Source organism: Chlamydotis macqueenii, chromosome 1 (genome assembly GCF_036417535.1).
Source record: "Chlamydotis macqueenii isolate bChlMac1 chromosome 1, bChlMac1.mat, whole genome shotgun sequence".
Lineage (NCBI taxonomy): Eukaryota > Metazoa > Chordata > Aves > Otidiformes > Otididae > Chlamydotis > Chlamydotis macqueenii.
The window spans coordinates 56,160,620-56,173,971 of NC_141556.1; the positions used below are offsets into that span (position 1 = coordinate 56,160,620).

Here is a 13,352-nt window from a genome sequence, read left to right on the forward strand (position 1 = left end):
AAAAGCAAGACAAATGAGCTTGTTTAATCTTTAAGATGACAGGCAAGTCCATAAACTCTAAGGCTCTGCTGAGCTTGATGCTGCCTCCCAGCAAGCAGAAGGATAGGAAGGGTCCCAGATGGCTCATAAATGAGCAATCCATCTCAGCTAGCTGAGCAGAGAGACCGAAAGTATCTGACATGGAGTCAGATAAAGCATCTGACAGAGGTATAAGAAGATCGTTGATTCAGAGCTCTGACACAGGAGTCCCATTCAGCCCTCAGACTGAGTTGTACTTTGATTAAGCAGATCTTGGCCTTGTTCAGCCCAAGGTTCAGTCCTGGTCTCTGCAACATCTAATAAAATCTAACTGGTACTGGAGATGCTGACTTTTTATGCCTGGATATCCAACTTGTATTCTGAAGCCCACATGTGTAAGGACAGAGCACTTCAGGGAGGCCACTGGGTGCTGCAACGTGGATGCCAGCATGAGAGATCAGAAGAGCTTTCTCTAATCAAGGAGCCACACTCGTGGCCAAAGTAGCTGGAGGAGTGACAAAGAGACACCTGGACCTCAAGCAGGAAGACACAAATGAAACATTGACCCAAGAGGTGACAGCAGTCCTTCCTTCACGTCACCTCCCTGATCTCCGGCAGAAGAATATGCTGAATACGTAAAATGCTTTTACCAAGTTGTTCTGCAAGGCTGCTCTGAGCACCAGGGTCAGCCAGCACTCTTCCCCTCAGGGGACCATGTCTATGCAGAAGTCCTAACCATGATGGGAATATATCCAGGTGGTGGAGCCTTCTTCCTGCCAGATGAGCAGTAGCAGGTAATGTCCTTATGTAGGTGCTTGAAGATATCTCTGTGAGGGAAGGAGAAGTCACAGATGAAAGTAAAGCTCTAAAGAGGAGGCTGCAGAGATCCAGCCCCAGAAGAGTAAGTTTGAGCCAAGGCTATGTGGAAAAGCAAAGAGTTCAGGCTTGAAACACAACTGTCAGAGCAATCCTGCTTTGAAACTCAGGCCTTTCGACCATGGAGAAGGAGGGAAGGATAAAGGCTGGAAGGACTGTGCTTCATGAGACTTGAAAAGGAATTGTCATTTCTATAAGAAGACTCAGAGGGAAAATGAAACCAAGTGATTGCAAGTTCACACTGTGGTGTTGCTATGTGCTGCAAGAGATGCATTACACATGCAAATAAGGTAACAGGAAGGCTAAGTACTTTCTCAGTGTAACTCCACCAAAGGCAAAGGAAATATCCCATCTAGTATATGGCTCCTTTGCCCTCAGCAGTTCCCAGAATAAGTTGAGGTTCATGTGCTCCTGTGTTTGATGGAAATAAACCTACATGGCTTCTGCAAATGAGGAGGGAGTGTCTAGAAATGTCAATGACACTCGGCAGTGAAATCTCAATGAGTGTTTAATTGAGGGTTTTCAGCCACCTGCAAATTCAGAGACAAAGTTTGAATTCTCTGGGAATCCACATGAGATAAGCCAGCAGTAGAATGTCCTGCTTAGAAACCAAAAATATGCTGACAGAATTTATGTAGTTCGGAGCAGCAGGTGAGGGGTAGTTTTTGGAACTGGCTCGCAGGAGATGGGCATGCGCAGGTTAAACACTGACTCTGCACAGTCCTTCCTGGCTCTGGAAGAGACAGTGTCTGAGGCCAGGAGTAAAGTCTGTGCCGAACTGCACATTGTACCAATCTGTGTATCCTGGCCACGCTGCTCAAAGTGAAAATTCAAGTAGGTGCTAAATACCTTCTTCATGGTGGGAGATCTGAAAAAAAACTTGATGGGAAATAACTGTTTTCTGAACTCACAAAAAGCAGTGGATGTTCAGTTTGCCTTTGGGAATATAGCTGGGGGGAGCTCCTCTGCACTGTCTCTCCTTGGCACTCTCCAGCCTCAAAGCAAAAGCAGGATTCCTCAAGGTGTATTTCACCTCTGCTGTCCTGGCTCACGCTGCAGCCCACAGTGAGGAGGTCATCTTTCTGTTTTTCTCTCCTTGTCTTTCCCTTGTAATGGTAGAAGGCCAGCAGGCAGGGAGAAATAAAGGATAACATAAAGATTCAGCTTTTTCGTAAGTTGTCTGACATGAATGCATCAGCAGATTTTTTTTTTTTGTGCCACTCCCTATATGTACAGGCTGCAGAATTTCTCCCAGAAACTAGATTAAGGTTTGTTTGCTCTCAAATTATTTCATGCCAATTTAAATTTAAACTTGATCCCATGCCAGGTGAGTCTGTTTGTGTTATTGGGTGACCGCTTCTAGAGATCCTACTTCTAGGAGGGCGTGGCCACATAGGACAAACAGTAGGTGCAGAGAGGAGTCTTAGCCAAGTCCTTTCAACAGCCCATCCAATGCATGTAGGCCTTGGAGATAAACACTGAGGTCCTTACTGGCTAAGTGACCTAGAATCAAATTGCACTCACTGTGTACAGATTTTATACATCCCATAATCCATTCTAGGTCTTTCTCTTCTAGTCTTGACTTTGCTCTCCTCGTGGGAAAACTGCAAAGGTCTTCATAAAAACAAAATCCTTCCTTGTTAGAAACAGGATATTCCCTCCAAGAAAATGTACTTGCATTTTGGAAGTTTAAGGCATGGAAGAGCCAATGGCTTAATGCTTCTCATCTCTCTCTCCAGGCACCACCAACAAATGTCCTTACAGCAAAGCAACCTTCAACCTTCATTTGTATAAATTCACAGGGCTTATAAACTGCTTGTTAAGTTCTCATCACAGCACATTTCTCTCTTTCCATCCCCACTAGCCACAAGTGATCTCACATAGCCAGTTTATGTTGGACTGCTGACACTTTTGGAGCAGCAGTTCCTTTTTGCGCATGGTGATGAAGTAATTCAGTGTGACAGATCCTGAATCTGACAAAATCTGAATTTGAGACCAGGAATCTGAGAAATCCAGGTGCTGCCAAAAGCCATAAAACATGGCTCAAGAATAACTCAATAGCTTAAAATGTATAAAGACACTTAGTGGGAAAGCAGATGCAGAAATGGTTTTCTGTGCTTTTGGGCCTACTGGTTTGGGGAATTTACTTTGAGGGAAGATCTGTGCATGAGAATATTATCCTACACTGGGTACGCAAGCATACCTCTAGGAATCAACCCTGAGCATATTTTTTCAGCGAAAGAGAATAACCTGGATCACAATTATGTGATCCTGCCACCAGCTCTTGGTGAAAATCAACTAGCTGGGTTCCTGAGATTTCTAGAAGAAAACCAAGTAGTTTGCTACTCAGTCTCCATGCTGACCTAATACCTGTCCTTTTGTATGCTCTTAGTTTACAATGCTGACAGTCATAAATTCTTATACTTACAATTATCAGCAAGATAAAGTAGATAAAATTGTAGAAGGAATGGGCATCCATCACGTAGTACATGATCTCCACCCACCCTTCCAGTGTGATCACCTGCAAAGACAAACAATGAGAGAAACATGAGGGAAGTAGGCTTCCAGAGCTCACTCCTCAGTATATAGAGATAGTTACTGGCAGGGCTGTTGCAAACCAAGGAAGGTGAGAAATAACAATTCATTTTAAGGAGGCCAAGTTTCCACTCCAGGAAATCAGCGTGGTACTACTTGGTGACACTGGCATACTGTCAAAGCCTGTGAGATCATGCTAGTCCACAGCAGGAATATTTCATTAAAATAGTTCATATCCCTGGATCTCAGCAGGGGAAAACCCGCAGCACTTTTCTGTGTTCCTTGGACTGGACACCACGTACAGCCAGCGGAAAAGGAAAAACGGATGGATTTTAGCTCCCATATGAAATGCATGCTGGGAATGAAAAATAAATAAATAGACTTCTTTACTATAGTGATCTGGATTGAATGGAAAACTGGTACAAGTCAGCCTGAAAGATGTAGCTCTTTTCAGCAAAGGCCTGAAACAGCTCTATGTACCCCCCCATCTTCAGGAACACCATTTGCAGTGCGCTCTGTCTCTCTTGCCAGAGCAGTTACAAGGCCTTTTCTCTCTGCATCTATACCATACCCTGCCAAAACCATCACGGGAGCAAAGACTGAGTTAGAAAAAAGAAAAATAGCTTGAGTCTTGTTAGGAGGCTAACTTGGTCGTACCTGAAATATCACAATCCAGGCATATCCAATGTTGTCAAAGTTGATGGCACCCTTGTGCGGGTTGGCGTTCCCTGTACGGCATACATTGTAGTACTGGTTCCAGTTGACACACATGCCACTGATGTTGAACTCTTGCCGGACTGAGTTGTAATAATAGTAATCATCCTTGTCCAAACAACATTCATGGCCCCGTTCCTTCAGTGGGGGTATCTCGTGACAGCCCATAATTCCATTGTCTCCTGACAGTGAGCAGATAAAGGGCATCTCATCATCTTCCTCAGGCTGGTAATAAGGGGGCAGGACAATGTCACCTTGTCTGCAAGGATAAAAAACACCACAGCTATAAAGTTCCTTAACAGAGAGCTTCCCATCAGTGATACTGGTAGAGCTTGGAGGTCCCATCCTGACATAGGGACTGCACTGGGTAAGGGATTTCCAGGTTTATTGCATCAGAAGAAGGGAAGGGAAGACAGGGCTCCTGGAAAACAGGAAATCTCCAGCGTGAGCCCCCAGTTTTCAGAGCTTTGCCTGCCATCAGATTACCCCAAGCCAAATTACACAATCTGCTTTCACGGAGACAAAGAAAATCTGGAATGCAGAGATTTGCATTCTGATCACTCTCCCCATTAGCATCAAAGCTAAATCAGACGCAGTGATATTAAGGAAGTTCATCAGGCTTTACTGTGATGTGCTCATGTATGTAACCGTTGATGGACATGTTTTATAACATTTGGCAGTGAACCTTCTGTACTTCTAAAAAAAAAAAAACAAAACCACCAGTTCATGCATAATTAAGGTTGTACAGCTAAGCCTTAAAATCAGGAAACGCAAAGTTAAAATTGACTTAACCTTAACTTTGACTCCTCCTTGACAGTTGACATTATGGGTGCAATGCTTCATGACAAGTTCACGTGCTTCTTCCAAATAATGCAAGCACCTTCCCAACGCATGAATAATTAACATCTTCTATGCTTGCCTAGCTGAAGATGAACTAATGATGAGGAAAGTGAAAGGTGGAGATTTAAAATTTTCCATTAAACTTTATCTAGCGCATTCCTTGCAGTGCTACAATACTCAGCTTTCACCATTGCATGAATGCCGACTTTTTCACCAAGTGTCATTGGAAGAGGACAGGTGTTGATGAAAAAGAAAAGAGAGAAAGTCTCAGATTCCAAACTGAGCGAGACTAAATCACAAAGATCTGTCATTATGCACCCACATCATTGGTGAACTGGGTGCCTGTAGACTTCATGTCTCTAGTAATGGTCAGCCAAAGATTTTCTAGCACCTGTCACTTTGCAGGCTGTGGCCCCAATTCACTTCTCAGTTACATCAACTCTGCATGGACGTAATTACACTTATTAAAGTAGTACTACTCCTGATTTACATAAAGGACAATCATCCTAAAAATTTGTTTCTCCCCAAGGAATATACAAACACAGTAAATGGCTTCTTTAAGCAGCTCCTACTCTCCAACCGCACTGCTGTTCTGCAGATTGTATTTTCACACTTTTTTTTTTTTTCCAATTTGAGATGATCTAAAGCTTCAGAACTGTTTAATCAGACTTAACTGATCTACAGCTTTAGGGGTTTTTTAAGCAGCCTAAACTGATAGGACACATGGGATTAGTATACAGTTCTAAGAAGATATTTTAAAGCCTGAGATCTGCTAAAGCCAGAAAGTCAACAGGAGGAACTGTGCACTGGAACTGGTGCTCTGTTCTCCGGGAGAGTAATCAGGGAACTTGCAACAGGCAGGAACTTTTCCACCCCAGTGCCTTTGAGGAGGAGGACAGCCATGCTCTGAACCCCCCAGAATAATCCTCAGATACCTGTAATCAACCCCTGTGTGGCTGCAGGGTCTCTTTGCCAGAATGTGCCCACATTTCCCCACGGGGTTTTTTGTCCCATTCAAGTAGCCGTTCTTCAGTTTCAGATGCTCTCACTTCTACTAACCTAGCTGTGGGACTGTCCTAGTTTTGGCTGGGATGGAGCTAATTTTCTTCCCAGTAGCAGCTGTGTTTTGGATTTAGTATGAGATTTGGTATGTGAAGAATTTTGGTAATACACTGATGTTATTAGTTGTTGCTAAGAGATCAAGGATCAGCTTCCCAGGTTTCACTACTGTGCAGGTGGGAGAAGCTGGGAGGGGTATAGCCAGCACAGTTGATCCAAACTGACCAAAGGAAGTATTCCATACCATAAACACCATGCTCAGTACATAAGTGGGGGTTGATCAGTGGGCAGCTCTCTTGGTCTCTTTCTCTCTCTCAGGATCATTCTTAGATCCACTGGATCCATTCCACGATTGCTGCGTGGGAAGGGCTGTATCGGTCATCAGGTGGTGAGAAATTGTGCATTTGTATATTTTATTATCCTTCTGTTTTATTATTATTATTTACATATATTCTTATTATTACCTTTGCTGTTTTAGTAAATTGTCTTTATCTCAATGCATGAGTTTTCCCTTCTTTCTGATTCTCTCCCCCATCCCCCATCCCTCTCCTCCATGGGGAGAGGGAGTCAGCAGCTGTGTGGTACTTGGTTGCTGACTGGGGTTAAACCACAACAGGGACATCTCTCCCAGCAGCCTTCTGTCCCCTCCTCCCCATGGAAACTCCCACGGGCAATTATGCTCCTGATGTTTTCCAATAACTTCCCCCTGTCCCTCCAAACGCTCTGGAAGTAATGTGCTATTGTTCAAACAGTGATCTTAACTCCACATCACAGGTGCCAACAACGTCCGGAAGCTTCAGACAGCACTATGGCTTTCTATAAGACTCTTCTTGTTATTGATTCTGAAGACAGAGCAAGTGCAGGAGAAAATTGGCATAGCTGCTGTTTCAGAGTTTCAACTATATTTGGGAGCAGGAGAAGCATCTTGAATCTCTGGGCATGGTTGGAGGAGGCAGCTGTGTTAACCTTATGCCTTGGCAAAATCCGAATGAGCCCAGGCACCTGTGGACCACGAAGAGAGACTAAAAATAGCCGCCTTTGCTCTCCCTCCCTTTCCAATCACTGCAAGACGTGACCAGTGCTCTGCACGGTCTCACTCTACAGCCATTTGGAGTAAGTGAAACACAGAGTAAAGCAGCAGAAGATGACAGAGCACGGAAGGGTAAAGAGAAATGCCCCTGCAAGAAAGGAAGGAAACATAATCTCCCAGGCACTCACATTGTGAAGTTTTCCTCCATGAAGCAGCGGTTGCGGAGCAGCCCAGCCCACAGCTGCACCCCGATGATGCCGAAGATGAAGAAGACAAAAAAGCAGAGAAGAAGGACGTTCCCCAGCATGGGCAAGGTGTCCAGGAGCAAGTTCACAAGGATGCGCATGCCTGCAGAAGGAGAAGAGAGCCAGAAGGAGCAAGTGTGGGATGGAGGAACAGAGAGAGAGAAAAGGAGAAAAGGGAAGGGGAGGGAAAAGAAAGAAAAATATAGGAGACATTAGAAAAAAAAAAAAGCCACATGAAGATAAAAGCAGAGTGTCAGAAATTAATTACTGCCCAAACCAGGCTAGATTTATGACCATTGCCCTCTCTTGTCCTAACCTCTCCTGACAGGCAGCTAGCAGAGCTGCTGTGATCTCGTAACTCTAGGCCTCCATCTGCAGCAGCGAGAAGAAAAGGGAATGAGACTTCTGGTACCGTCAGCTATCTGACCGATATCCCTCCCTCCCTCCCTCTTCCCTGCAGAAGGGCAATGGAGTGAAAACTCTGTCCCAGAGGTGCACAGCAGCTCAACGGCCCCATCCTCAGACGGCTCGGACTGAAAGTCATCGCAGTTTGATGACTGCATGCTGCAACCCATGAGAATTGCATCGATGGCCCAAGGCCAGCCTGCCTAGCAGGATGAATTTCTCCAGCACACACAAACAACTGGCAAAAATTGGTTCTCTCAGTGAGAGTCTCACCAGGGGACAGTCACAGAGACCATACTCTCTTCTCTTGTCTAGTCCTCCATCCCCATCCCCAGCTGGGCTGGAGCACACAGGTAGCAGGCACAGCCTGAAATGCTGTTGGCACAGCACTTCTGGCCTTTTTTTTTTCTTTTCTCTAATTACTTAATGAATTCTTTCTGTGGTTTTATTTCTCCCTGGCTCTTCAGCTAACACAGCCACAAGCAGGGGTAAGGACAGGCTCGTTTCTCCATGAAGCAAATTACTTTTCCTCTGCTCTCCAGGGATAGCAAAAGTCTAGAAATCCTTCTGAGCCCTGCTGTACCACCTTTAGCCATGCACACACCTCGTGCAGTTGTACCTCCTCGCCTCCATGGAGGTCACTCCCCCGGGGGCTCCAGGAGTTCCTTCACTGAAGATGTTCCATGTAGGCCAGCAAATAATTAGCTAATTAGGTATTTATAACCAGTTCATTACTTCAGATGGCAGTGGAAGGGGAAAGAGGAGGGGAAGATGAGATTAGGATTCTCTGACAGCCCTTTGAGGCACAAGTTAATCCCCCTTGTGTGCCCAGCGTCAAGTAATTATCCACACGATGCTGTGCATTACTCTCCATCTCTATTCCCCAGGCTGCTCATGCTGCAGAGAGGGGAAGGAAGCGGTGCCTGTGCGGGGCATGAAGGCATGGGCTGCACACACACTGAAGGGAGAGGTAGAGGGGTGCCTAGTGTGGGACATTGGATTGGTTTAGAATTTTTGAAACATTTAGGGAATGTTTCTGGAAGGGATGGGGGTGGGAGAGACAGGAGTGGTATTTGCAAGTAGGTGATGTGTAGAAAGAAGATGCTTAAGGATGGCTACATGGGATCATGAAGGACAAGGAGTGATGGCATTAGCTCTAAGGCCAGGCTGTGGGGCAGCAGCTAAGCCCTGCTTGACTGACTGCCCAGCTGTATCCCTAGTCACCAGCTAAGGCAATTTCTAGACAGTACATCAGCAACTCAGCAGAGCAGAGGCGCAGCTCCAGCCACTCACTGGGGATCGCAGACATGCCATGAGTCACTGATAGCTTTCTGATCTGTCACCACGCAAAGCCCAGCAGCAGCATAGCCACGGTGCCCTGCTGCCTGTCCCCGTGACCTGCCAGGCTCTGGAGCAATGCTCTGCACAACGCATTGGCTTTAAGGCCATACACCCTTACCGCAGTGCAGCACATTCCCAGCATTAATGCTGCTTCACAGCACAAGCTCAGTAGTTCCCATAAACTGTCGTGGTCAGTACATGAGGGAGAGCCAAGTGACATGGGAAGCTGTGCCAGTAGCGCTGCGAGAGGGGATGATGTTTTTCAGATCAATTGATGCTAGCTCCATCTCCGAGCAGAGGTAATGGGAAGAATGAGACACAGAACAGACAGAACTGATATCCCCACCAGAATTTTACAGACAACACTCTTGTTGGGTCAGAATTTGCAAAAATTGATTTTGTCCATGTTCCAAGAGAAGACAAGTGACTTGTAAAACTTGCCTGCTTTTTCCTTGGAAATATCTTGCCTGCCCATACATTCTCCATCCTGACTCTCAGAGGAGCTACTGATGGTACAGGATTGTGTTATCCACAGGTCCAGGATCACAGCAATTGCCCTCATGCTAGGTCCTCTGGGGTACCTGGGCCAATAGCCCAAGAACCAGCAGGTAGCCCCAGCACTTGGCGTCTTTTCCACATCACAAAGAATTTCAGCACTGGTGGGTTCCATTTCCAAGTCTAAATGAAACCTAATTTTGATTTTTTTTAAATCTCCCAGTTAAACAGAATCATCCTTCTCTGCCCATTGATGCTGACTGTGGGTATAAGATTGGCTCTTCCAAAAGCAAGAACGCTGAACCTACACCCATCCAAACATCAGCTGCAATTCTGCTATGGGCCAACCACCTCTAAAACAAATTTATCACTTCACTTTGTGCAAAGCCTCTTTTGCTTCCTGCCCTAAATCACAAAGCAATTGCTCCAGGAATCCATTTTTCACCAAAGGCATCAGTTTTCCATCAGGAAAAAAAAAAAATGGACCTCCTCTGCTGAGTTCACCCAGTTAGTGCAGATACTTCAGCTACTATTTCCATAGGGATGAAAGGCACAGTGTAAATACAAGCTCAGTACCTTTGTTCTCCCCGTTGTTAGCCTCCCCTGCTGCCTGCAATACTCATGCTGAAGTTCCTGAGCCCCATCCTCTGCTATGGCATTTTGGCAGTGCCCCTCCTACACCTGTGCCAGCCTCTATGGTCACTTTGGGGAGAAGCCCTCAGAGCCTCTTTGTTCTGTCCTGAGCCAACAGCCCTGGGTGGGTCTGTCCACAGCTGGGGCTTTGCAGTCCTCCAGACTCAGAAAGGGACCGGCTGGTCCGGGAGCCACGCTAGGGCATCTGCTGTGGGTCTCCAAGGGAGGACCCTCACTGCCAGGTGTCCAAACACTTTCATGGGCAGGACGGGATGAGCCCCACTCAGGCAGGATCCACAGAGCCGTGTGTTTCGGGGTCTGCACAGCCTGACTGGGAGCAGGTTGCAAATGGTCCTTGGTTCCTCAAGCACTTGCAATGTGTGGTGGAAAGAGGGAGAAAGGCTGAAAAGCTTAAGGATGGAGGGTCATGATTTACTGTAGACTCTGGTGGCGGAGGTAACGAGGTCTCTAAAGCAGAAGTATGGCAATGGAAATGGGCAGAAGGTATATTTGTCAGTGCAGCTTTGTAAGCATCCTGCCCCGGAGAACTGGGATGCCTCTCTTTTCCAGAGGACCTTCACCAGACAAGCCCCATCCACAGCAACACTGGTGCATCTTGCATGACAGCTTCTGGAAGATGCTAGAAAGCCAGTTCTTCAGCAAAGTCCTGCTGCTGCTGCCTTCCTACCTCCCATAGCCTCCTGCCTGCTCCTCTGCCCCTTTACTGTTCTCTCGCTGTGCCTGCATCTCCTCTCTGCCTCTGCACTGCTCCACAGCATACGTGCACACATCTCCTGGCCCCGCTCCCCAGTGCTGCCTTTCCCCACATCCCCGTCTGTCCTTTACCATTGGCAGAGCAGAAGCCACACTAGCTCACAGCAAGGAGGGGATATGAAAGGGACAATGACCTTTTCTGAAACAGCCTTTGAAAAAATGAGATGTTCCCTGAGCACAGAAAGGAAAAGGGGCCGGGCAGTCTGGAGAAAACACAGGGAGAGAGGGCATTGATGAAGCAACATTCAGCAACCAAACAGCTCCCAGGGCATCAAATATGAAAAGGTTTTGCTCTTCAAGGGGAAAAAAAGCTAGAAACATGAAATATTCATGAGTGCCAGGTGTGAGCTCTGAAAGGCCTTTTCTCTTCCCCACTCACCCTCACAAGGAGACCGGGGGAAAGGAGGAAACGAAACGGACATCAGCTGTGGGCATCCAAAGAAGGATCCTCACTAAACAATGCTCAGATAATGCTTCCCTGCTGCTCACCAACACCCTTGGGGAAGGGGCAAGGAAGGGTGCTCGGTGGGAACTTGCAGCAGGGCTACTCCTGGTAGGATATCCTGCAGGAGCAAAGTCATGAGCACAACAGAGATGTGTTCACTGCTCCAGCACAGCAGTGGATGTTGGGGGGAAAAGCACATTGCAAGGATGAGAAGCAGCAGAAGGGTGAGAGGAATGCCGGGCAGTGAGCTGTCAAAGAGAAGCACCGGGCTGAGCAAAGCCAAAAGACAAAGCAATGTCGCTGAACTCCCTCCTGGGTTCAGGCAAAGCAAATCCTCTGCCTTGCCCCAGTGGCATCCAGAGGCCCTTTCTGAAAAACTCTGCAGACACTACAGTGACCGTAGCTCCCTCCAGACACTTGCCATCAACCCTGATTAGCCTGGGGTCACAGCTAAGCAGACTTGCCTGGCATGTGCTAGCCCTGGGGAAAGCATGGTAGTGGTGGTGAGCAGCCAGACCATGACTGGAGAGAAGGCAAGCTCCGGGCAGCCACGCAGTGCAGCTGTGCCGGCAGCTTACCACGGCCTCCCCCTGCTCCCGCTCAGCATCACTGTGGTGCTTCACCTTCTCGCCACCTGCCTCTTTCCAAGAGTGAGGACCAACAGCTGAGCTGATTGACTCCCTAGCACTAATCACCTCGTGATCTGAATGGGGGACTGGCTCAGGAGAGGGTGGGAAACTGTGTTTTTTCTGGTTCTTTATATCTCACCCACCTCTGAGGCATTTGAGTCTTCCCCAGCTCTACAACGAGCAACAAAGTTAATGCGTGCAGAGTCAAAAAGAGATAGTGGTTTAAGGCAATTATTGCCTTGCTTAGAGTAAACCAGATAGAAGAAAATATAATTCTCAGCACCCATTTTATCTACATCACGGGCCAAGCCACCAATTGTCATTTTAACTGGAGCAAAAGCAAATCTCTTCCCCATCAGCACTTGTGACTGTGGCTGGCAGGACATTTTGCTGAGTGCAGAGACCAAATCATCATTCTGTCCCTCAGCCAGGCTGCGTGGCCAAGCGTGCCTTCTTTCCTTCCTCCCCTGCCCTAGGACACATGGCAGTCCACCCAGCTAGCATGGGGTTGGCAGGATTTTTCTGTGCATGCTCCATTGCAGGGATTTTTCAAAATTGAGGAACCATTCCAGCACACAGAGATGCCTTTTTTTTTGCAGCCAGCCCCTGTAGTTAAAATAATCTTGGTTTGTGTCCACAGTGCAAGCTGGTGCTCCAACTTGCGGCCTCTCACTGATCTGAGGCTCAGCTGTCATTTCACACATGGCATTCATTTACATCAGCTAAAACATGGGGCCAAACTACTGCAAAGAGAAACAGATCAGCTGTGGGCGCAACAGTAGGTGCACTGCCAAGTTCATCCTTGTAACCCGCAGCTTGCCTCACCACTCAGATCTTTCTTGCTTTGCTGCATTCCCCCTACACTGATGCCTCTCCTGCAAACACACACATGCGCGAGGGGAACTCAGCTGGAACACCGGGTGTGCAGCTCCAGGTGCTGTCTCCTCAAGCAGCAAAGCCAGCCCCACTCACATTGCAGACCATCACCCTCTGCTTTGCACCAGTGCAGGAAAGATCACATCCAGATGGTTGGCCTGACCCACATTAAATGAACCTTACAGAAAAAAACAGATCCAGTTGACAGTATGAGGTAGTGAGAGAACCTAAGCCAGCTCCGCTGCTAAGGTAAAGCTCACCCAGACACAAATGCGAAACACTGGCCTCGTTCAGAGGCAAGCAAAGTCTTTCCACTGATCTCTCTCAGGTTCCCAGTACATATGTAGGATACTTGCAGGTTGTCAGCGCAATCCGTCGTTTAGGAGCACCACTAAGTTCCTCACCAACACCCCACTCTCGCCTTGCCGACAAGCAAA

At 47.1% G+C, this 13,352-nt stretch overlaps 1 protein-coding gene across 2 annotated transcripts in view; it reads right to left on the minus strand.

Annotated features, from left to right (window-relative positions):
- CACNA1I (calcium voltage-gated channel subunit alpha1 I) overlaps positions 1 to 13,352 on the minus strand; it is a 170,643-nt gene that overhangs the window by 47,016 nt on the left and 110,275 nt on the right. For both annotated transcript variants that reach the window (XM_086740121.1, XM_086740123.1), the window contains 3 exons: positions 7,261 to 7,420; positions 4,087 to 4,402; positions 3,323 to 3,415 (listed from right to left, as the gene is read on the minus strand). In XM_086740121.1, the coding sequence (XP_086596247.1) occupies positions 3,323 to 3,415; positions 4,087 to 4,402; positions 7,261 to 7,420 (569 nt within the window). The remainder of the gene's footprint in view (positions 1 to 3,322; positions 3,416 to 4,086; positions 4,403 to 7,260; positions 7,421 to 13,352) is intronic.